The 26,361-nt window shown below is 25.9% G+C and overlaps 1 protein-coding gene across 2 annotated transcripts in view; it reads right to left on the bottom strand.

Annotated features, from left to right (window-relative positions):
* Positions 1-26,361, bottom strand: part of LOC100202110 (protein O-mannosyl-transferase TMTC2) — a 51,454-nt gene that overhangs the window by 4,881 nt on the left and 20,212 nt on the right. For both annotated transcript variants that reach the window (XM_065804756.1, XM_065804757.1), the window contains exons 8-16: positions 21,061-21,146; positions 20,589-20,650; positions 16,482-16,548; positions 16,353-16,408; positions 15,843-15,921; positions 8,250-8,371; positions 6,621-6,705; positions 5,898-6,012; positions 5,461-5,524 (exon numbers count right to left, since the gene is read on the bottom strand). In XM_065804756.1, the coding sequence (XP_065660828.1) occupies positions 5,461-5,524; positions 5,898-6,012; positions 6,621-6,705; positions 8,250-8,371; positions 15,843-15,921; positions 16,353-16,408; positions 16,482-16,548; positions 20,589-20,650; positions 21,061-21,146 (736 nt within the window). The remainder of the gene's footprint in view (positions 1-5,460; positions 5,525-5,897; positions 6,013-6,620; positions 6,706-8,249; positions 8,372-15,842; positions 15,922-16,352; positions 16,409-16,481; positions 16,549-20,588; positions 20,651-21,060; positions 21,147-26,361) is intronic.

The following is a 26,361-nucleotide window of genomic DNA, read 5'->3' as shown; positions in this document are numbered from 1 at the left end:
AGTTCAACTATAAGCAGAGAAATGGCCTAATAAAAATTATTCAGAATATATGCCTAGGTATTAAGCATATCGATTAGAAAAATTATTTTTTACCTGCTTTCTATCTATTCAATGAAAATTTCACGTGACAAAATATCCACATCAGCTAATGATTGGTGGAGTATAAGTGGCGGTAATTAGTGTGTAAATAAGAGTATTAATGGTTGTATAAATTTTGCTAACAATTTAGGTTTGTGTTTGCATTATTCATACTTATAGTTATAAGTGGTTTGATTTTATTTTTAGCTTAAATTCTGTTGTGAAATATAAGGAATCAGAAAATGATAGTGGTTTTTGGAATCACCTGATAGTGATATTGCTTCAGAAAACGATGTTGTTATATTCAGGGATTTTATTGAAATAAATATGAACTTAAAGAGTAATGCTTGACCCAAGATCTTAAGTTTATTTCGGAATATTTTTTAACATTATGGAATAATTAAGGTTAACAAAATATATGCCAGATATATGTATGTATTTATGATATATGTATGTATTTAAATCGAATAATTAGAGACAAAAAGTTTTTCAAACAATTGTTCTGCCAATCTGACACCTAATACCCTGATATTACCAAAAAATTGTGTTCATTTTGTCTACTCTTAGGTGCTTACTCTCTTTGTCTGTTTTATTATATTTTTGTAATATTAAGTGAAGGATTTAACACGTAAGTAGATTTAACTTACATACATTTTATGATGAGGAATATTATGTACTTGGTAGGTATTATGTACTTGGTAGTTCCAAAAATTAATAAGCGTCCCCCCTCGTGTATAAGGCACCTAAGAGCACTAATATAATTTGAAACTCTACAGTGCAAGGTATGTTGCTCACAGATATATAAAAACGGAAAAAGAATGTAAAAAGAAACAAGATACTACTGTCTCGACTGCAATGTGAGGTTATGCATAGCGTGATTTACAGTAATCAATATCAAAAAAACTTACAAAAAACACTCCCCTAAAAGTTCAATTATTAATTTGTTTTGATAAATGTAAAAAAAAAAAAAAGTAGTAACTAGTTATATTAAACAAACTTAAAGACATTAAAATTTCTAATTAGACAATCTTATTAAAATCCAACTTGTAAGTAGTTAAAATCCAACTTGTAAGTAGTTAAAATCCAACTTGTAAGTAGTTAAAATCAAACATGCAAGTAGTTAATATCCAACGTGTAAGTAGTTAAAATAATACAAAAGTTAAAAGAAAAAATAATTACATGTATAATTTAAATAAAAATAAACCCAATTGAATTCAGAAACCAAAAAGAACATTTTATGGGGTTTTTGGGTGGTATTTTGGTTTTTAGGGTGCCAACCCTGGTTTGATATAACATTTTATAATTTTGGTGGTTTGGAAAAATCGAGAGAGTGGACACAACATTTTGAGTGTAACTTTTTAGTATAAAATAATTTTAAATTTTTTTAATCTACTTTAAGTAAGAATAACATTTAGATTTTTTAACTGTTGACTTGAATTTTAAACAATAGTCAGCCGCAACCAGAATATTTGCTATGCAATTATTCTTCATAACTTAAAATTTAAATAAAGTCTTGATCAAATTTAAAGACACTCACCACAGTTGTTTACAAAAAGAGAATCCAAATTCTAGGAGAACTTATATGCCACATATATTTATTAAACAATAGTGAACAGCAATATAAAAAGCAACAACACACATAACAAAAAACATTAAGTAAAAAAAAAGACAGATGCAATTGACAAAGAACAATATTAAAAAAATATATATATCTAGCATTATTTATACATAAAAAGTAACAACATATAAACAATGCACAAAAGTACATAACAATATAAACATTGTGCTAAATTAATAAAAAATAAAAAAACAGTTCTTTTTCTTTTCTTTCCATAATGTCAGATTTAAATACTGCATGTTTTTCAAGAGATTTTTTATTGATCAACTTTCTTCTTTGTTTTAAACAAAATTCAAATTAATGTGTTATTTAATAACATTATGATTTAGCAAAAGTGCTAATGCTTAAAAAGAAGCTTTAACAAACTGTTAAATATAAAGGTATTATATAAAGATGAGATATACATATACATAAATTATATTTATATATAATAATACTATAATGTATACATATACATATAATGTATATACTTACTTTTATATTTTTACAATTTGTAAACAATTTGTATTCAATTAATAAACATAATGATGTCCAATCTAAATTGCACAATTAGGGTTCATGCCACATAGAAAGTCAATGCCAGAGACTTTAAATTCACGACTTTTGGGATTTTAGACAAACGCATTTTGCTAAGACACTATTGGCTACAATATGTTTTGCAATTTGCCTATAAATATTACTTTTCTGCTCGTATAAAAATGAAACTAAAATTAATTAAATTACTTGACTTACTGCAAAAGTAATAAATACTGTATTGTTTGTTTCATTGTATTGTTTCCATGTAAAAGTATGTATCTAAAATTTGAAGAAAACCTATCATTGGAAAGTAACTCAAAAATTTGATGAAAACCTTTCATCTGGGGGTGACTCTACGATTTGACCAAAAACCAATCATCAGGAAATGATTCAAAAATATCAAGAAAACCTATCATCAGGAAGTGACTCAAAAATTTCAAGAAAATCTATCATCAGGAATCAGCTCAATACTTTGAAGAAAATTTATATTTGAGAAGTGACTCAAAATTTGAACAAAATCAATCGTTGGAAGTGACTCAAAAAATTGAAGAAAACCTATCATCAGGAAGTGACTTTAAAATTTGAAGAAAACCTATCATTAAATGACTAAAAAATTGAAGAAAATCCACTCAAAAATTGTATATTTGGATATTGACGAACAGATATAAGAAGTTAATAAAAGCAATCAGGAATAAAAAAATAAAACATAAATATATAAATATTTTTAAAAACTGCAATGTTGGGCAGAAAGTTAATGACCTTCCCTCCTCTTCCTATACAATGAGTTTTAAAATGATTTAATATTTGGAGTCTGTACTTTCAGCCACTGCAAGTGGTTTTTTATTATTTTTACAACCTAGCAGCATAAAAGAAAATCACTTTCAACATTAAAACATATTGCACATTATATTAATAGATATTTTACAAACAATATTATATAAGCCAATTACAACTGATAAATTAACAACAACAAGAATCCTGAGATGAAATATTTTAGCAACACACTCGGATAATACTTTTTTGAACTGAATTCTGTTAAGACAAAAAGGTTATTAAAAAGATGTTATTTTCTTCCAGTCTCCTTATTTAAACAAAAAGATTGCTTCCATCAAGAAAAACATTGATGTTTTTTCAAAACTCAATATATTTAATTTATAATATACTTCTTTTATTCTAGCATAAATAATAAAATTATAATAATAAAAATAATATTAGTAATAATAATTATAAAGAACTCTTTATATTAAAGAAAATCAACTCAAATAATCAAATCAAACTAAAACATTAAATACATTAAAAGACATGAAATTAAAAAGTTTAAAAAACAACATTTTATAGGTTAAACATTATGATTTTGATTGAAGTGAAAAGTTATGATTTTGAGATGAGAAAGAAAAAAAACCAGCCTAAAAGTTTAGAATGTAGCATAGTAATAAATTAAAGAAAGTATACTATTATCTTGTGTTTTTTATTGTTAGCTTGTGTTTTTTACTTAGATGATATAACTGATAATAGTATTTATAATAAGTTTTACCAGGCACCAGGCTTTTACATTTCACTATTAAATTTATATTACAAATTATTTTTTTAAAGGGAAAAAATAAAACTTAACTTAACTCAGCTTTTAACTTTAATTCAGCCTGCCTAAATACTTTAAAATTCAATTTTAGAAGATGTTTGTGGTAAATATTTTGGAAGATGTTTGTAGTAAATATTTTGGAAGATGTTTGTAGTACATATTTTAGAAGATGTTTGTAGTACATATTTTAAAAGATGTTTGTAGTACATACTTTAGAAGATGTTTGTAGTACATATTTTAGAAGATGTTTGTAGTAAATATTTTAGAAGATGTTTGTAGTAAATATTTTAGAAGATGTTTGTAGTACATATTTTAGAAGATGTTTGTAGTAAATATTTTAGAAGATGTTTGTAGTAAATATTTTAGAAGATGTTTGTAGTACATATTTTAGAAGATGTTTGTAGTAAATATTTTAGAAGATGTTTGTAGTAAATATTTTGGAAGATGTTTGTAGTACATATTTTAGAAGATGTTTGTAGTACATATTTTAGAAGATGTTTGTAGTATATATTTTAGAAGATGTTTGTAGTACATATTTTAGAAGATGTTTGCAGTACATATTTTAGAAGATGTTTGTAGTAAATATTTTAGAAGATGTTTGTAGTAAATATTTTGGAAGATGTTTGTAGTACATATTTTAGAAGATGTTTGTAGTACATATTTTAGAAGATGTTTGTAGTACATATTTTAGAAGATGTTTGTAGTACATATTTTAGAAGATGTTTGTAGTACATATTTTAGAAGATGTTTGTAGTAAATATTTTAGAAGATGTTTGTAGTACATATTTTAGAAGATGTTTGTAGTAAATATTTTAAAAGATGTTTCTAGTAAATATTGAAACACAGTCAGCAGTTTTAAAGCCTATTTTTGTAAAATATTGGCAAGTTTTTTGTTTTTTTTAAAACATCCAGCCTGATTAGATCACCCCTAATGTCCCCTGAGTTTTACTCATGGTGTATTCCCTGTGTAAGTGGCAATAATAAATACAAGCTAATACAGGGAATAAAATTGGATGATCTTGAATATTGAAGTTCTTATGTAAGATTTTATAAGTATTTAATAGTTAGCTGGAAACGGAAGGTCATAATAATTGTTAATATATCTGGCATACCTTGTTAAATTATTAAATTACTCCATAATGTATCTGGCATATCTTGTTAAACTATTAAATTATTCCATCATATCTCTGGCATATCTTGTTAAATTATCAAATCTAAACAATTCCATAACATTAAAAAGCTTAATTTTATAAAAACTTCAAAAAATCTTGAGTCAAGCATCTTTTTTTGAGTTCATATTTATATAAATAAAATGCATGAATATAATGACAACATCATTTTTCTAAGAAATATCATTGTCAGATGATTCTGAAAAATCATTATTGTTTTTTGATAGTCTTTAAGTTTATATAGCAGCATGTAGAAGATTTTATTGTTAGAAAAGTAATTTTAGTAAGTTATAACATTCAGAAAGATTAAATTCTATGTTAAAATAAAATCAAATTAAAAAAACAAATTTAAATTAAATATCAGATTGCAGGACTGAGAGCAACCATTGGAATAGGTTCATTAAATTTTCAAACAGTTTTGAAAATCTGTAAACAAGTTGTAGTAACCTTCTGATAAAATTAATAAACTTATATTTAAAAAACATAGTTGAAAATCTTACATTTGATTTTATATTATTGAGTTGTAGTTGATAATATAAAGCATTTTCATAGTCTTTTATCTCCCTAAAATATAAAGCATTTTAAGAGTCTTTCATCTCTCTAAAATATAAAGCATTTTAAGAGTCTTTTATCTCCCTAAAATATAAAACATTTTCATAGTCTTTTATCTCCCTAAAATATAAAGCATTTTAATAGTCTTTCGTCTGCCTCAAATATAAAGCATTTTAAGAGTCTTTTATCTCCCTAAAATATAAACTCTTTCATCTCCTTAAAATATAAAGCATGTTCATAGTCTTTTATCTTCCTAAAAAAAATACTGACTACTAAACAAAATTATACATTAATTATAAAATATCTAATCACACAAAAAATATCCACTAGTTTAGGAATTAAGCAATCTCATAAATAATCTTCAAAGTAAGAAGAAAAAAAACACCTGTATATGCTGCTAATAATTGCTAGGCTGTCTTCATCTTGTGGAAGAATTTGCAATGCTTTCTTCAATGTTGATAGAGCTTCATCTAGCTTATTTTGACTAACAAGAGCATGACCTGAAAATAATTAAATCTATTCTATTATTTTTTATTATTTATTATTGGAATATTTTTTTCTATCAGATTGTTTGCAAATTAAATAAGTAGGGGGGGGGGGATATTATTGAGATTTGTGGCAGTATAGTATTGAGATTTGTGGCAGTATAGATATGGTTAATGTAGTAAAATATGGCAAGAAATATGGGAAGAAATATTGTGAGAAATATGGGAAGAAACAAAATTGTTTCAGTGTGTGCTGAGAATAATGGATAAAATAAAGCACACACTGAAGTGCACAAATGTACGAAGCATACTGAAAATTATTAGTGTAATAACAAATAAATAAATGTAGAAATTAAATTTGCCATTCCTTGGGTTTAGCCCTAGTAGTTTACTGGTAGTTTTAAGGATATTTATGGATTCTCAGTTACTGGTAGTTTTAAGGATATTTATGGGTTCTCAGTTACTGGTAGTTTTAAGGATATTTATGGGTTCTCAGTTACTGGTAGTTTTAGGAATATTTTTTGGGTTCTCAAATACAATTATGTTTTAAAACAAAGACAGTAATAAATGCCTATGTACAACAGATTATTTTACTTGGTAATAAAGTCAAATAAAAAATTTACCATAAATTTGATAAGATTCAACTCGATTAGGATCAAGGAAAATAGCTTTTTTAAAATATTGCTCTGCTTTGGTGTAGTCTTTGACCTTAAAAAAAAACCTTAAACAACTTTGTTATATTAATTAAAAGAAAGAAAAACTTACCTAAAAATAATTTATTAAAATTTTAAACAAAATTAATTTTTTTTTAATTATTTTGATTTTATTTTTATTCTTATTAAAACATTAAAAAAAAAAAATTTTATAAATTATTCATTTATTACTTAAATTTAAAAGCTTAAATTATCTAAATTAATAAAGTTTTGAATAAAAAAATTTAATTAACAATTCAAATTATTATTAATTTTAAGTTGAGGTAATACGGTAGTGGTGTAGTGGTAGTGGTGTAGTGTTAATGTGGTGGTGAAGTAGTGAAGCAAACGCTCTGTTTGCTTCATAAGCAAGAAGTTATGAGTTCAATGCATACCGCGCCCCTGATACTGCCCTCTACTTCTTTCTCCGCCTTTCTGGCCTTGTTCGTCAAAGTTGTGTTTTGGATTGAAAGAGTTGAGAGAAAGTTATAACCAAAATAAAGTAGCCTCCTCGATTTGAGTGTCCCTCTTGCCCTTAAGGAGGTAAATAACATTTAAAAAAAAGTTAAATATATAATAATATAAAATAATAAACATATGTTAAAAAATGACAAAAACTATTTTATAATGTATGATAATCAATAAAAATGTGAAATTTGATTTCACAATTTTCAAAATTTTTATACATTTTCAAAATTTAAATCAATTTTTAGCTAGATTATGGATTTACAATACTAACGATTTCAATTGACCAAATGAGAAAAATAATTTTTTGAAAGGATACAAAACATGTAGACATTTTTTTAACAGAAATAGAATTAAATCTTTAAAAAATTTGTGCAAAAAAAAAGATAAATAGGAATCCTAAAAATTTTAAAATTTTAAAATTTTTTTTTGTGTGTTGAAATTTATAATTTATTTTATTATTTTGTGTAAAATCTTTTTGTGTGTAGAATTTAGCTAAAATGTATGTCATATTGAGTTATATGCACCATTGAAAAAATTTTAATTCAATTTTAAAATGTAATCAAATACTAAAAAAATTAAAACCACAGAAACTAAATGTTGGGTATACTGTTAAACAATGCTGGAACGTGGTCACCTTTAAACTTCAGTTCTTTTAAAAAAAATCTGCCTCTCTTTTAAAAAATGCAAAAATATGCTTTAAAGAACTAGACTGAGCTGTCAAGCCCAAGTGAAATAGGAAAAAAATTAGGAAAAAGGATGGATAAAAAATTGAAAAGATATGTTTAACAGTTGTTCTTAACACAATAAAGACACTATATATAGTGTCTTTATTGTGTTTAGAACATCTGTTAAACATATCTTTTCAATTTTTTATTCATCCTTTAATCCTAACTTTTTTCTATTACTATTTTTATTCTATTATTATTTTTATTACATGCTTTACTATAGTAAAGCATGTAATAAAAATAATAATAGAAAACAAATAAAAATAAAATATAATATAAAAAGAATATAAATAAAAATAAAATGTAAACATAATCTAGAAACTTTAATTCAACTTTAAAATGTAATTAAATACCAAAAAATTAATACCACAGAAACTAAATGTTGTGCATATGTTAGCAATGCTGGAACATGGTCACCTTTAAACTCTAGTGCTTTTAAAAAATAATACTCTGCCTCTTTATACTTTTTCAGAACAGAATATGCTTGACCTAAGTAAATAAATAAAAATCAATATTTGTTAAAATAAATTATACTACTAAAAGATTTAAAAATAATATTCAAAGACAAACAAATTCATTCAAATCATGCTTTTTTTTGCTTCATTTTTTTTAGGTAGTAATGTTGCTACCTTCCTGCTACTATGTTAATACTACCTTCCTGTCTACTATGTTTATACTACCTACCTGCTGCTATGTTTATACTACTTTCCTGCTACTATGTTTATACTACCTTCCTGTCTACTATGTTTATACTACCTTCCTGTCTACTATGTTTATACTACCTACCTGCTGCTATGTTTATACTACCTTCCTGCTACTATATTTATACTACCTTCCTGCTACTATGTTTATACTACCTTCCTGCTACTATGTTTATACTACCTTCCTGTCTACTTTTTTTACCTACTAGATTTTACTTGCTATTTTTTTTTTTCATTACGAAAAAAATTACTTTTTCTGATTTAATTATTTCTGTTTAATAAAAAATTTAATATGGTTGTATATTACACTTTTTATCAAAACAAAAATAACAAAGTTTTCTAAATTTCTGTTGAAGAAACCAGAATAAAAAAAACCTGTTGAAACAAATATATTTGAGAGCATATTAAAACAACATCATAAAGGTTTGAAACTTCTCAAACAATTTTTGACATTTTTTTTTGAACATCTTTTCCAAAATGTTTTCAAAAGCTGTTCATAATATTTTGAAACAACGTTGAATTAAAACAGTTTTTAGCATTAGTGTATCATATTCTAATTATATTATTAATAATCAATAACAAAAATTTTATTTAACAAAAATATTATATAAAAATTTTAGTACTTAGTGTTAGAACTAATATAAAAGTAGACCATATAGCATGAGTAGTACCATATAGTATGAGTAGTACCATATAGTATAAGTAGTACCATATAGCCATATAGTATGAGTAGTACCATATAGTACAAGATAGTGTAAGTATCATATACCAAGGTAGTATAAGTACCATATTTCAAGGTATTATAAGTACCATATAGTATAAGATAATACAAGTACCATATAGTATAAGATAATACAAGTACCATATAGTATAAGATAATACAAGTACCATATAGTATAAGATAATACAAGTACCATATAGTATAAGATAATACAAGTACCATATAGTATAAGATAATACAAGTACCATATAGTATAAGATAATACAAGTACCATATAGTACAAGATAGTGTAAGTATCATATACCAAGGTAGTATAAGTACCATATTTCAAGGTATTATAAGTACCATATAGTATAAGATAATACAAGTACCATATAGTATAAGATAATACAAGTACCATATAGTATAAGATAATACAAGTACCATATAGTATAAGATAATACAAGTACCATATAGTATAAGATAATACAAGTACCATATAGTATAAGATAATACAAGTACCATATAGTATAAGATAATACAAGTACCATATAGTATAAGATAATACAAGTACCATATAGTACAAGATAGTGTAAGTATCATATACCAAGGTAGTATAAGTACCATATTTCAAGGTATTATAAGTACCATATAGTATAAGATAATACAAGTACCATATAGTATAAGATAATACAAGTACCATATAGTATAAGATAATACAAGTACCATATAGTATAAGATAATACAAGTACCATATAGTATAAGATAATACAAGTACCATATAGTATAAGATAATACAAGTACCATATAGTATAAGATAATACAAGTACCATATAGTATAAGATAATACAAGTACCATATAGTATAAGATAATACAAGTACCATATAGTATAAGATAATACAAGTACCATATAGTATAAGATAATACAAGTACCATATAGTATAAGATAATACAAGTACCATATAGTATAAGATAATACAAGTACCATATAGTATAAGATAATACAAGTACCATATAGTATAAGATATAGTAGTATATCATGTAGTATATATAATATAGTATATCTATAGATTAGGATATATAGATATAAGAGTTGGGGCCCAAACAAAAACTGTTTTCTAAAATCTTTTTATAACAGATTTTTGTTGCTTACTATTTTAATTAATTAAATTTGCAAAATATATAATAAATAAATAAAAATATATAATAAATAAATAAAAATATATAATTAATAAAATGTATAAATATGAAATCAATAGAAATGTATGAGCATATTAGTAAAAAAATTTATAGTTAAAATAATACTTTATATATAATATAACTGGATCATTAAACAATGCTATTGTGCTACAATAATCAAAATTTAAATTTACAGAAAAAAAAAAACTTCGTTTTTTTTGTGTGAAATTGAATCAAACTGTAAAACTGTTCACATCATGTATTTTCTTCATCTGTTCCTTCCACATGTTAAATATAACTTCCTTCAAGGATATCTGGGTCAAGTTATACCTTTATCTAATGCCATGCAATGTAGATTCTTTGTAATGCGGATTCAACATGTTTGCATATGCGTATACTAAAACTATAGCTCTACATTTGGGAAACATGTTATTCATTTTTAACAAGTAATGAGCAGCAACCTCTTTTTATCATGGGATAGGGTGAATCATATGATATTGACTGCAATTCATCTTCCAGATGAAAGAGTTTTGGGATAACATGGACTATTGAGACCTCATTCTCTGAACTTGCAAGGTTAGAGAATTCTTCAAATTTTTTTTATAGTTCAATCATTGTCCTTAATTGTTATATAACTTTTGTGAAACATATTTTTCTGCTACAATTTTGATGGGAGGCAGTAGCTTATTGATTGATTGTAATTGATAGAGCTTACTGTTCCATCAGGTTGAGCAATTTTTAGTTTTTTAATTGAAATATATGAAACTTTTTATGCTTTAACAATTAGTAAATTGTTTGACTTCTGAGAATGATTGAAGAAGCCAACCAGTCCTTTCATCTTATAACTCAAATCTCTCCACAACTTACATTTCGAACTGTCACTTTGCACTATCTAATTTATCTTATGATCAACACACCATAACACACCATTTATAACACGATGATTTCTGACTTTCTTCATATTTGCTCCACCATTGCATGTTATTGTTGTGCGCGTGTTTGGTCGCAAGTTTAGGTCTTTAGTGAAGTCATCCAATCTTTTTGCAATTTCTTCTGATAAATGTTTGCCAGCAAAGAATTGTAAGGTGACCAAAAAATGCTTAATTTGGAAATCCAAATCAATGTAGTGCACAGTCATAGAAATGTATGCTGCAATGGTGGTCTTGTTGGTCCACAGATCAGATGTGAATAATATTTCGTCCAGATGAGGTTTGTCTATATTAAACATTTTATCAACTGCTGCCTTCATTGCATTGTATAAATCTGGCTTTTTGGTACATGAAACTGTCCTTGAGGTTCTTGCTATCCACTGCATCATTGCAATGATAACTTTTGTCTGTTCATCAACATTCTGAATCCATTGACTTGTGGGGAATACTTTGTTATTATTGGGGAACTGCTTTGTTAGTACTTTGTTGCCAGACAACTGCTCTTTTCTTAATCTTTTTCTGGATGAGGTCCTGACAGTGGCTGCTCTTGATGGCCCAGTACTAGAAGAGGGCTCAAGTATAAATTTGTTATCAGAGTTCGCAGATCATCCAGGTCATTTTAAAAAATCATCCAGGTCATTTTAAAAACCCGGAAAATTGTTTGGGTAAAATATCCGGAATATATTTTCCCCTATTTTCCACTTAGTTTTGCTTGTAGCTACGTTGTTTCCATTTTTTTTCTTAATTTTTGTAAGATTGATGAGTGGAAAAGCTTAAAAAATAAATAAATTACAAAAGTATACACCTAAACATGTATGTATGGTAAACGTTTTAGATATATGGAAAACATAAAGTTGAGTAAAATATCCAGAATTCCGGAAATATCTGGAAAAAGAGCCCCTGAGAGTCAAAGTTTTCATTAACAGTTGCAGCTTTTGATCTTTCTTTCGCCCTGGCCTTCCTTGCTACTAGTTTTTGTGCTTTGTCCTAAGATGGCCTCTCATCCCTGTTGTGCTCCTACTAGGCTTATTGTAATTCTCACCATATTCAATGCAGCTAGCTCTGTTTTCTATGATCTTAGTAAAATGATTCCAAATTAAAGAAACTTTTAGCATCTAAAAACAATCTATCTATGAATCTACCTATATATCTAGGGGAGAAGGAGACAGTTTAGGACAGAGGTAGTTTAGGACAATGCAAAAATTTAAAATAATACAAACTTATCAACCAAGCTAAATATATTAGTTGGTTAGAAATAATTTTGCATGTAACTGTCACAGGATTTTTTTAAGAAAGCATTTAGATGATTTCTAATTTTTAAATATAAGAGTTTACTAAGGAACTTACTTTTTCTAGGAATTTATTTTTTACATTTTCATTGAGCTTGATATAAATTAAAAGTTTAATTACATGAATATATTCTGTAATACAACTTTTTTGTGGAATATATTCTGAAATCAGGGTTGAGAGAGCATTGAACAATTTTCATTGGCCACATTCTGACATACTGCGCGTCTCTTAACAATCTTATTGGGAAAATAAATTATTACAAATTAAAAAGTTAAACAAAGTTTAAAAAATGGTGAGTTTGTGAGCAAAAAAAATGCTGCGCAAATATAAAAAGAAATATGAAGGATATATAAACAAAAAAAGTTTTAAAAATTGTATTAAAACATTTTTTTAATGAAACAATGAAACTAAAAATAGCCTTGTTTGTCCATGTTCAAAGTAATTTTTTCAGACACCTTGGCTATGCAGTTCGCATCTTTTAACTTTCAAAGCTTTTGAATAATTTGGGGCAAAAAGCTAAACTTATCTACTGAGAAAAAAATCAATACTAAAAAAAGGAAATTAAATAAACTAGAAAAATTTAATAATTAAATAAAGAAAATTTAAAAAAAAAAAATTTCAACTTTTGTATTCTTTTTTTTAAGGTGGCTGTTATTTTTAGCTACCAAATTTAATACAAGTTGAGGAAATAACATTTTATTTTATAACAGTTTAACAACAATTGAAAGTTTTGATATGCAACTTATTCAGGATTTTTATCAGTCCATATATTAAGAAACTAATTTGCTGTATACGCTAGAACTATGAGAAATTTTTTTAATTTTTTTTCCATGTTTATTTATTTCACCTCTTTTTGCTTTTAAAAATGTTTTTGCTACATTTGACGTTTTTTCTCAATACTTATATAATTGAAAAATAAATTGCTATTTTTTGTAAAATATATTATTTGATTAATAAATTTTGTAATGATGGAAGAAACTAAACTGAAATGAAAGAACAGCATGGTTTCTTTTATAAATGTATTTACCACATTTGATGCATGTCTGAAATTGTTTCCTTTATATTGCCCAATTTCCAACATTAATACCAATAACTAGAGATGCTCTGTTTGAAAAAATGTATTTTAAAACTTAAAAAAAAAGCTTTAAATAGACTAGTCAAAAAAAATTGTTAAAAAAGTTCAGTAAATTAAAAATCCACTAGTCAACAAGCTTTTGGAGCATTATCAAAAACAATAGTTCAGAAAATAAACTTTTTAGAGGTTTAAACCCACAATTTGGAGAATCCAACAAAAGTGCAGACTATTTTGATGGGGGTAGTGAAAACAAATATTTTATATTTGAATATTAGTATTAATGATATTTTATTTTATTTTACATGAAAAACTTGTCAAAATAAAAAAAAAATTTACAAATAAATAGCAATTAGTTTCCTTGCAAAACAGTAAAGTTTAGTAAAAACATTTAAAAGCAAATTTTAAAATTGTCCTTATTTATATCGCAAATAATAAAGTAGTTTCTTAACATACTGGCTGACAAAACTGGCGAATAAATTGTATATTAAAAAATGTTTTTATTTTCCTTATATTCTTATTTGCTTTTTTCCTCGACTTGTATTGGTTTTTTGGTGAAAAATAACAAATGCCTTGATAAAAAGAAGAAAAAAAACACTAAAATATTTAGGTATACTACTTTCGTGATAAATTTTTTTTTTAATTTTTAGATTTTCTATTTTGTATAGTATTCTTTTCCTTTCTTCAAGTATTGCTGCTTTACTCTCTGTAGTTTCTTATAGCTTTATTTTGCCACAAATTCTTAAAATAATTACTATATAAAAACATCAAGTTTTTTAAAAAAATTTCTGTTAATGTGGATAAACAAGGGAGTGATATATATGTATATTTATATATATATACATATACATATATATATACATATACATATATATATATATATAAACATATATATAAATATATATAAACATATATATATATATATAGATATATATATATATATATATATATATATATAGAGAGAGAGAGAGAGAGAGAGACAGAGAGAGAGAGAGAGAGAGAGAGAGAGAGAGAGAGAGAGAGAGAGAGAGAGAGAGAGAGAGAAAGAGAGAGAGATGTAGAGCCGCACCGAGGTTGGTTGAGGTCTGTGGAAAAACTTGATTTTGTGACCCTTTTCTATTGAATAGAAAATATTTTTTCTCTGCAATAACTTCATTTCTAAGCAAAAAGAAAAAGAAAAAGAAAAGGGCCTTGAATTTTACTTGGGGCCCCTGAAGTCCTCAGGGCCTGGGGCAGAATTCAGAATCTATCTAACTACATATATATATATATATATATATATATATATATATATATATATATATATATATATATATATATATATATATATATATATATATATATAAATTTGTTTTTTGAATGATGCAAAATTTTAAAATGAGCAATATTTAAATATTTTAAGTATCTTGTTAATGTGTTAATTAAAAAGATATTTAAGTTAACAATTTACGATTACCAATACGTTAAACAATCTATTTAATTTTTTTACGATTATAGAAATACATTAGACAATCTATTTACTTCTTCGCATGTGAAAAAAAGCATTGTAAGGAAAATAATCGTAAATCGAAAAACTACTAATATAAGTAATTTTATAGCATTTTATAGATAATCTTTTATATAACACATCATTAATGGTTCAGGCACATTTTTGTTCGATTAATCATAGTTAGTGCATAGAACACGATTAATTGATTCATCTTTAAACGATACATTACTGCTCTAACTATTATTACTATTATCATTAATAACTAATGGTAATATTAATAAATTATTATTATTTAATATTATTATTGCTTTTATATAGATATTTATATACATACTTTTCTTTTCTTTTTTTAACTTTAATTTTAGACATTTAGATCACTTTAAACTACTTTATCATTTATTTTATTTTAGTTTCTACTACTACTGTTTCTTATTTTTTTTCTTCCTTAAAATATCTTTAAGATACCTATAAATATATAGGTATCTTAAAGGTACTTTAAACAAAAAAATATATATACTTATAAAGACATTCATATTATCATGTAAATATTTATTTTTTAACTAAAATGTAAAATGTAAAAAAGAAAACAAAAACACTACCCAACATATTAAAGATGCTTTGAGGTTCATAACTATCAGGCATACCAGCTAATGCTTCATTGAACCATTTGATAGCATCCTTTAATAAAACAATAAAAAAATTAGATTTGTACTTTAAATGAACATAAAACTTATTTTTATTATTAAACTGTATGTTTGCTAAAAAATAAGATTTATGGTTGAAATTGTTATTGACATAAAAATAAATAAAAACAAAACTAAACTAAATAACAAGAATACAAAATATATTAAAAGGAAAATAAAGATATAACTTCTTTTCAAAGATTCAAAACAATTGAAATCCTTAGGTTGAATGCAACTCTGAAACACTATCTTTTAAGCAGCTTTTATACAGCAAGAACTAAAACTTCATGTTTAGATTTTATGAAAACTTAAATGTTATTTGCTGCAACTAATTGGTTATTTTCCTTCTCATAGGTAAGTTGTCTTTACCATGATTTAGGACCCTCACCTGCACCCAGCACTAATATATCAAATTAAACAAGTAACCTGTGTATTTCTGAGATTAAATAAGATTCGTCCAGCATTATAACGTATATGAGTCACTAAAAATAAAATAGAGTTTTTATCATAAAAAAAAAACTTCAATAAAAAACACGAAAAGTTTTTAAAACTCACAAGACATAGCATGATTTCCAGGATCTTTCAGACCATGATCACTCAAATTTGATGCATTCTGAAACACCTGAAATTTTTTTATTTATAAATATTCTGAAAAAATCCTATTCTAACTTTTTGTTTTACATCAAGTAAATAAAGGTAGTGGTGTGAAGTCGTGGGTGTCGTAGAAGTAGGGTGAAGTTAATGGTGTAGTGATAGTTAGTAAATTGACAGAGCATGAAAAGTCTTAAGATCTCCACTAGCCTACTAGGTGATATCATAATATCACCTAGTATCATGTAAAATTCCAGTATATCATGATATACTGGAATTTTAGTATGATATATCAAGTAAGGCAAAGTACACAAAGATATATGTATATATACACACATATATAAATATATATATATGTGTGTGTGTATATATATATGCACATATGTGTATATATATATACACATATACATATACATTTGAAAGATTTCAGGTCGGCACAAGCATGCTGACCTTAGCCGACTTTAGGTTGGCAAAAAAAAATTTGGATTCTTTGCTTTTTGTTACAATAGGGGTAATGATTAACTGATTATAAAAGGATTGCTTTATAATAGCATAGCTTTAGACAATATTTTAAAGAATGTAGCAATTAAATTTTGTGTAGTAAATTAAGTATATAGCAAATTTATGAATTGGTGATTTTTTTGTTTTTAAGTTGTTTTTTTAACCAAAAAAAATGGTCATAGTTTATTTATTACATTTTTTTTTTTTTTTTTTTTTATAGATTATTCACCTCCCCAAGACCCGAAGGGAGCCACTACAGTCGAGGAGGCTACTCATTTTTTTGTGTTTTTTATTTTTTTAATTGTTATTCGTGGTGCAACCCTCTCTCAACTCTTTAATTCCGAAACACGAACCTTGCCGAGCAAGGCCGCTGCGCGGAGAAACTAAGTTGAGCACGGTACTTCCAGGGACGTGGTGGGAGTCGAACTCCGAACCTCTTGCTTACAAAGCGAGCGCTCTTACCACTACACCACTACCGCATTTTAATTGGTTTTTTAGATTGCTTATAGAATGAACGTAGTTTAGAAAAACAAATTTAGTTTGTGTGGTGTAGGCGAAGATTTTGTCTAAAACGGCAAATTTTTTAATAAAATGAGTAGACAGTTACATCCGGTTGTTTTAACCTCTACGGAGAATAAGTATTTAATTCTCCTACAGTAGTAGGAGTGGTGTTTTTCAATATTTAATTGTAGTATAGTATGAACTTGTAACTATATGTAAACTGATGGAGGGAAAAAAAAGGTAAAAATACTAAATATAGTTGTTTTTTGTTATATATAAACGTTGTTTCCGCGCAATGGCGATTGTCTTACTGGCATATTTTCATAATTTACTCTAACTTGAAAAGCAAGTAGTTACAATAAATAAATTATGAACTAATATTTAACAAGTATTATATATTTTTTACATGTATTTCAATTTGCATGCCAACACTTTAGGGTATTCAGGTTGGCAGTTGTATGCTGTTCTAAAGCAAAGATAGGTCGGCTTTTGCGTCAGCATTGCCGAATGCCGACCTGAATTTTTTATGTGTGTATTTTTATATATATCTATATATATATCTATATATATCTATATATATCTATATATATATATATATATATATATATATATATATATATATATATATATATATATATATATATATATATATATATATATATATTTGTATATGTATATGTATATGTATATGTATATATATATATATAAATAGATAGATAGATAGATATATATAGATATATATATAGATATATATAAAATACACACATATAAAAACATATATGTATATATTTTTATATATGTGTATGTATATACATATATACACACATATAAAAATATTATGCATATGTATATATTTTTTAATGTTATTTGCCTGCCCAAGGGAGGAACCCAGAGGGAGGAACCTGTTTTAGTACCGCTGGAGCACCCAAAAAAAAGCGCCAAAAATTATTTTATCTTTTAACATTTCTTTGGCTTTTTATTAAAAATAGGAAAAAAGTTTTGGTTTTAAATGTAGTAGTATATAAATAGTTTTCGGTTTATTTTAGATACTTCACTTTTTCTTAATTAATTAATTATTTTTACTTATATTGTGCAATAGATTAACACTTGTCATATCAATAAAAAAATATTAGTGCTTTTCAAATTTGGGTATGGTTGGGTTTTGGCTATTTGTAGTGAATCCTTTTTTACTGCAGTATGGAATAGGCGTAAGTCGCGGGGTAAAGCATAAGTGGCGATGATGTTTGTCTGACGGGATAAACTAGTTATAAGTGCTGATCCTCATCGAAACGCCAGTAATAATAGACGCGACTCTGAGGAGATGTTTTTTACTTAATCACTACACAAATTATGTTTACACATTGGCATTAATGTTTTTTTGCCATTCTGAGGCCTTTCATTGTTGTATGCATACTTTTTATTTTTTAATGTATTTTTTGTTTTATTTATTTTTTGTTTGGTGATATATTTTTTTGTTTATCTTATTTCATATTAGTATTTATATAACAATTCAAAAACATTCGGCGAATTTTATATATGTCAGAATTATACATATGCCAAAGTTTATAAATAAAATTAATTTATCTTTTAACATTTCTTTGGCTTTTTATTAAAAATAGGAAAAAAGTTTTGGTTTTAAATGTAGCAGTATATAAATATAATTTAATATAGTATATAAATAATTTTCGGTTAATTTACTTCACTTTTTCTTCAGGACGAATGAATTAAAAATTGCTTTTTTAAGGTAATTATGTGACATAACTGTCCTTCGGTTATCAACTGAATGCTAGTTTAAAAAATGAATATTGTTACAAAACTTAATTTTAAAAACTTGTTACAAAATTTTATAGCAATGGAATGTATAAAAAACTTGCTTTTTTAAAAGATAGAACGATTTTATAATACCCATTCTGAGTAAAGTTAACTTTTGATTGTTGGCAATAAAGAATGAACTGTTTTTAATAATAAATGAACAAAAGCAAAAAATTTCAGTCTTAATAACTATCACGCAAAGTTAATTTTTGAATGAATGAACTTTTGATCTTTAGTTTGCTATTTTAGTTCACGTGAGAAAAACCAAAAAAAGTTTATTTTTCATATACTTTTTGACTTTAAAAATAACAAAGATAACGATTACAATATTTAATAAAAGTTTTATTAAGATCTAGTTATTTTTAAACTTCAATGTCTTTAATGCTTAAAAAGATCCATAGTAAATGTAACTTAGTTATTAATTTTTTTTATTATACTTAATGAATAAAAAAATATATAACTTTTAAAATAAATATTTTTTAATCAAAAAAATATAACATTTTTAAACTTATGTTTGCCGTAATTATCTCTTCTTTAATTATCTTTAATTAAAAGGTGTCTTTAAATCACTTTAAATCTTTAGTAAAAGTTAAATGAACAAATTTGCTAATATTAAATTTAAAATTTTAAAATTAAAATAATAGTAAATATGTTTATTATATGCTTATGTTTTTTATTCAAATAATTAATTTTAATTTTACAAATATTACACAACTTAATACTTGCTGCGCGTGATATTTGTAAAATTAACAAAAAAGATTTACATCTTGTATTTGAATAACTATACGTAGTGTAAATATTGATTAAAAATTGTTTAAAGTATTTAAACATTTAATTACTAATTATTTAAAAAATTAATAACTACTAAAATTAAATTTAATAAAATATAGTTAAGAAATGTTTAAAATACTTTACTATAATATTAAATTCTTAAGTAAAAAAGTTTTTTTTAATGTAACTCAAATAACATGGTTACATCCACTGGTAAATTCATGTGTTCATGATTTTAAATCAACTACTTATTTTTGGATAAAACTAAACAAGATAAAACACAAATGATAAAAATGATAATTAAAAAAATGATGATTAAAAAAATGATGATTAAAAAATCATAGTTGCGGCACCAATTTTAACTAGGGATGAAGGGGGAGGGGGAATCTCAAGAACATCACTCACCCCACCCCAACGTTGCCAAAAAATAACCGGTATCCCCAAATAAACTCTGGGTTTGCCACTATACATATAAACAAAAAATACCTTTAAAGCATCATAATTTAAATTTAAGGACATAAGAGTTACTCCAAGATTTAAATGTGCTGCTAAAAATGAAATAAAAAATTTATATTGATTTAATTTCATTCAAACATTGTCATTACTCTTTTTTTTAACCTAATTTCATTCAAACAATAAATATTTTTTTCAATAATACTAAATATTACTAATACGGTATTTTTTTTTAGTAAAAAATCAATAGAAATTACTGACAATTTATTTATTAAATGTATATACAAAAAACATATTATAAAAACATAGAAAAATATAGTGGGGGGAATAAACCTTAAAACCTGAGTATATTTGCTTATTGACTTTTTAAAACAAAACATTTGGGATTTTAGATCAAAATTAAATAAATTTATAAAATAAATAAGAAAAGAAAAAATTATTATTAGCTAAATCTGTGAAAGTAGGAATTTGGTAATTAAAAATAAACAAAACTTTAAAAACTTACAAGCTAAACGAGGTCTGTACTTTATAGCTTCTTTATATGAATAAATAGCTTCCTCATATCTGTGTTCATTTTGAAGCAAACTACCTCTAAACATAATATAAGTTATATTAATTCTTATTAATTTATAGGGAACCATAATAAACTAAAAAATTACAATTAAAAAAGATTAGAAGTTTTTATCAGTAAACTACATCAGTACTAAAGTAAGCTACATCAGTACTAAAACATGTTCATGAACATGTTTTAGTAGTTTAGTTAGGGTTCACCTGTTACTATAATAAACCAGAACTAAACAGAGCAGAAATTATAATTAAAAAAAAGTATTATTATGTATCAATAATAAGGGTGCACCAATGCCTACTTTTGGTCGATGCTAATTGGTACAGGGCGACACTAATGTACCAGCCCTAAATTTGAATTTATACTTTATATATATATATATATATATATATATATATATGTAAAGTATATATTTTAATTTATATATATATATATATATATATATATATATATATATATATATATATATATATATATATATATATATATATATATATATATATATATATATATATATATATATACACACACATATATATATATATATATATGTATGTATATATTTTTAACTATATTTTAGGAATAAAACTTAGAAATAAAGTTTAATAAGAAATAAATCCACAAGCATCTAAAAGTCCAATCTGGGACTGTTTTGCTATTGATGATATCGTTCAAAAGCAATTGGTAATATCTGCACCGTAAAAATATCAAAAGGATGAGCATCTGGCAGAAAAATTTTTTTAAATTCACATTTAATGATTTTAAACTTTTCTCCTTGTATAGTTTGGAACTATAAGTCATATAATTTCTGTTCTAAATTATAAAAAGACATTAAAAAAGTAGGAAACCCTTAATAAAAAACTGTTCAAAAAATACTTTGAAACAATTTGTTTATGAAATAATTGTATTTTTGCATACATTATAGAATCACAAAAACAAACAAACTAATGTTCCTGAAAACATTGGCATTTTTTTGGTTTTTTGGATTACCATTCATTGACGAGATAAGGCGTGTTTGTAAAGGCTCCTTTAAATTGTTGTAATAAATCTGCCTTTCACCGTATTTTCGAGTTATATTGAACCGATTAACAGTGATAACCATCAATGGTAGTATTATCAACATTTTTTTTTGTGTATTTATTTATTTACACTGTTATTTAACCAGTTAAAGTCACTTTTTATTGCTTATGTTAGATACCTTATTTTTTATTTTTTTATTTACAAATTCTTGAACTATAATTAGTGTTGAACTACCCAGTACAATAGTAGTAATCCTTACGGATGAATCAGCTAGAAACAGAGCTAACCCCTCCTCAGAACCGAATGCAAAAAACGTAACGCCGCTTTTCGTCCAACCGCTACGATAATCAATGATTATTATCCAATGATATTAATCCAGAATGTTCCAATAAAACATTCCATCCCACTTATACAAATCATTATTAAAACTTTGAAACATAATTCTACGGAAGAAAATGTAAACAGACGACTAAATAAAATCATTAATTGTGCATACTTCAATGCAAGATCACTTAACAATAAACTAAATCATTTACATAATCTTCTCCGAAACAGCAATCTCGATGTTATTCTCATCACTGAAACCTGGCTTAACAACAAAACTCCAGACTCGCTACTGTTAAATGGAAATGATTTCCAAGTATTTCGACGTGATCGTAATGGCAATGGTGGTGGCTCACTCATATTAGTGCGAAGTAAAATCCATTCTGTACAAATTAATTTTAATGTTTCTAAAGAACTTGTAGATACTGAAATTACTAGTGTAGACGTATGTGTCTCCTCTGGTCTCAAAAAGTTACCACCCCCTGTGTGCAGCCTGATGTTTTTTGAAAACCAAACCCTTATGTAAGATGCTATGAAAAATTTCATCAACTTGTAATCATACTTGTATAGTATCAGGCAATTTTAATCTACCGCTCATTGATTGGTCAACACCATTAGCCTAGACGATTCTTGTCATGACTTGTTCATAAAAACTTGTAAGGTGAACGCCCTAACCCAGCCGGTATCAAACAGTACCTGATTGAACAACATTTTGGATCTTATATTAACCGATGATAAAATCAATGTATACAATGTAGTAACTACAGCCCCTTTCACCAGTACCTGCGACCATTGTACAATTCTCTTTAATTGCAATTTGGGAACCTTGATTAGCAGTAAAAAACCATCATTTCCAATTTCATATAATTTTCATAAGGCCAACTATAATAATACCAACAAAGATTTAATTAATGTAAACTGGTACAAATAAGCTGAGCAACATCATAATGTTGAATCATTCTGGCATGCTATATGTGACATTTTGTCGCACGTACCAGCACTCCATAAAAAAAGATACAGTATTCAACCTTGCGCACTTCGAAATTTGGCATTTAAAAAACGTATTTTATACCAAAAATACAAAAGAAATTTTAATTTAAATACTTTTATCAAATGCAAGAATTGCTCACATCTATACGATGCCGAAATAATAAAAAACGCTATTAATAAAGAAAAAGATATTGTCAATAAAGAAAATATCAACAAGTTTTACTCTTTTATCAATTCAAATTCCAAGTGTCACCATTCTGTTACACCACTTGCAAGTTCTGATGGTTCCCTTTGTTTAAATGATTGTAAAAAAACGCGTATTTTGAACAACTTTTTTGCCTCTGTCTTCATCACTGACAACGGTGTTAGTCCTCCATTAGATTTTCCATCCCATCAAAACTCTTTGAGTAATGTATTATTTCCGTATGGTTCTGTCATTTCATTACTACAAAAACTCCCAGCAAAGTTTTCCAAACCTCCAGATGGTTACCCTCCTTTATTTTCAAAATCAATTGCAACTACAATTGCCATTACTCTTTCTATTTTGTTCAAAATGTCAATGACCACTAATACTATACCTAAAATTTGGAAATCAGCAATAATTAGTCCAATATTTAAGAAAAGCAACCCTTCTTTACCAACTAACTACAGACCTATTTCAATGACCTGTATCGTTTGCAAAGTTATGGAATCAATCATTGCTAAAACCATAAAAAACTATCTGTTAGAAACTCTTTTTCTCAACATCAATTCGGTTTTATAAATCGCAGATCCACGTGTTCACAAATGCTGGAAACTTTAACGAACGGACCACTGCCGTAAATAACAAAAAATAGTTGATATCATCTATACTGACTTTGAAAAAGCTTGACTCAGTAACTCATCCTAAACTTTAATGGGTTTAAAAATTTTGTAACTAATCGCCTTCAATATGTGTGTGTTGGTACCTCATATTCTAAAAACCCTCCGGTTAAGAGTGGAACACCACAAGGAACTGTACTAGGACCTATATTGTTCTTAATATTTATTAACGACAGTTTATTGCACTGATGGAGATTGTCGCATTAAGCTGTTTGCAGATGATATTAAGTTGTGTCAATCGAGAAATGATTGCAACAATATTGATCTTATAAACACTTTAAAAAAAATCTTGGCATGGTCCAATGACTGGCAACTAAAAATACCAACCAACAAATGTTTTCATTTATGCTACAAAAGATATAATATACCTACTCATCCTTATTCATTTAACTCCATTATCAATATTGAAACTATTTATTCAATTCAGGATATTGGAATCACCATGTCCTTTGATACGAAGTTCTCTAATCACTGCTCTCGTATTTCAAGCATAGCATACTCTTGCATTTACTTACTATTAAAATCCTTCACCTCTAACAATTCTTAACTTTTGTTAAAAGCTTACAAAGTTTATGTACAGCCTGTATTAGAATCTTGCACCCCAGTTTGGAGCCCTCATCTTTTAAAAGATATAATTTGCATAGAAAAAGTTCAAAAATATTTTACCAGAATTGTCTGCAAAAGGTGTCATATTACATACACTGATTCATACTTATCAAGACTTATTGTTTTCCAACTAGAATCTCTTGAGTATCACAAAGTTAAATTTGATCTTTATATGACTTAAAATTGTCAAGTATAAAATTTGTCATATAAATAAAATTGTACATAATCTCGTTGTTAAACCATTTTCAGATTTTTTTACTTTTTCAAATTTGAAATATTTTACTAGAAGCCATTCACAAAAGTTTACTCCACGTAATAAACACATTAATGATACTAGAAGATTTTTTTACAGAGAAAAAATCATTAAAGTATGGAACTCACTTCCTGACCACATAGTGAATTTACCCTCACTGCCAGCATTCAAATCAAATTTAAAAAAGTAGGATTTAAACTGTCATGCAGTCTACTATCTTGATTTTTTCACATTTACTCATATTGAATTTTCTTTTTTTTTTTTTTTTTGGTGTTACATAAAATTAATTTTTCAATTTTTCAACCTGTCTCACCATTTTGTATTTTGTACATTTTTCAAATACAAATAAATAAATAAATAAATCTGCTGATGGTTACCAAGACCAATGTCAATGCATCAGCTAAATGGTTAAAGCATGGGCAGGTCGATATCAGTGCATTAGTGCTCCCCTAATTATTAAATGTATTACAATTACAATTACAAAATTGCTACAAAAATTATTTAGTCAACATCACCAAAAGATTAAATAATAAAGTGATTTATATGAGATTGTTGTTATTTATATTATTATTATTTATATGAGATTAACAATAATTATGAGAATAAAAAATAATTTATAATTTGTATTTATAGTTATTATTAAAATTTTTAATTGTAAATAATGAATTTATTAATTAATATTAAAATTATTACATTATCGAAAGATTTTTAATTTATGAAATAATGTATTTTAACCCCAAAAAAAACTTTTTTTAAAAGAACAAGTCAAAATCATTACATGACAATTGTGTTTTAAAATTTTTAACACAATCAGCTCTAGTAAAAAGCTTTTAATTTCTATAAGTACATCATCTAAATACATAAGTAAAAAGCTTTTAATTTCTATAAGTACATCACCTAATACTACAATAATCATCAATAATAATAATCATTAATAATACAAAAATCATCAATAGCTAAAGTAACCATTCAAGAACTATAGTTAAAATGACCATGGTCCTGGCAGGACAGTACAGAGAAAATGTAAATAAAATTAGGATTTGTATTTCGCTCTCTAACTCTAACTCAAACATAAAAACCAATGTTCACCATATCTAATAGCATATCTTAAAGCAGAGATACTTGCAGTGCATTATTGCATTGTTCAGAGATAAGATACACATCACACTACACAATGTAAAATATGA

Source organism: Hydra vulgaris, chromosome 09 (assembly GCF_038396675.1).
Source record: "Hydra vulgaris chromosome 09, alternate assembly HydraT2T_AEP".
NCBI classification, from domain to species: domain Eukaryota; kingdom Metazoa; phylum Cnidaria; class Hydrozoa; order Anthoathecata; family Hydridae; genus Hydra; species Hydra vulgaris.
This window is presented reverse-complemented; position numbering and strand designations above follow the sequence as displayed.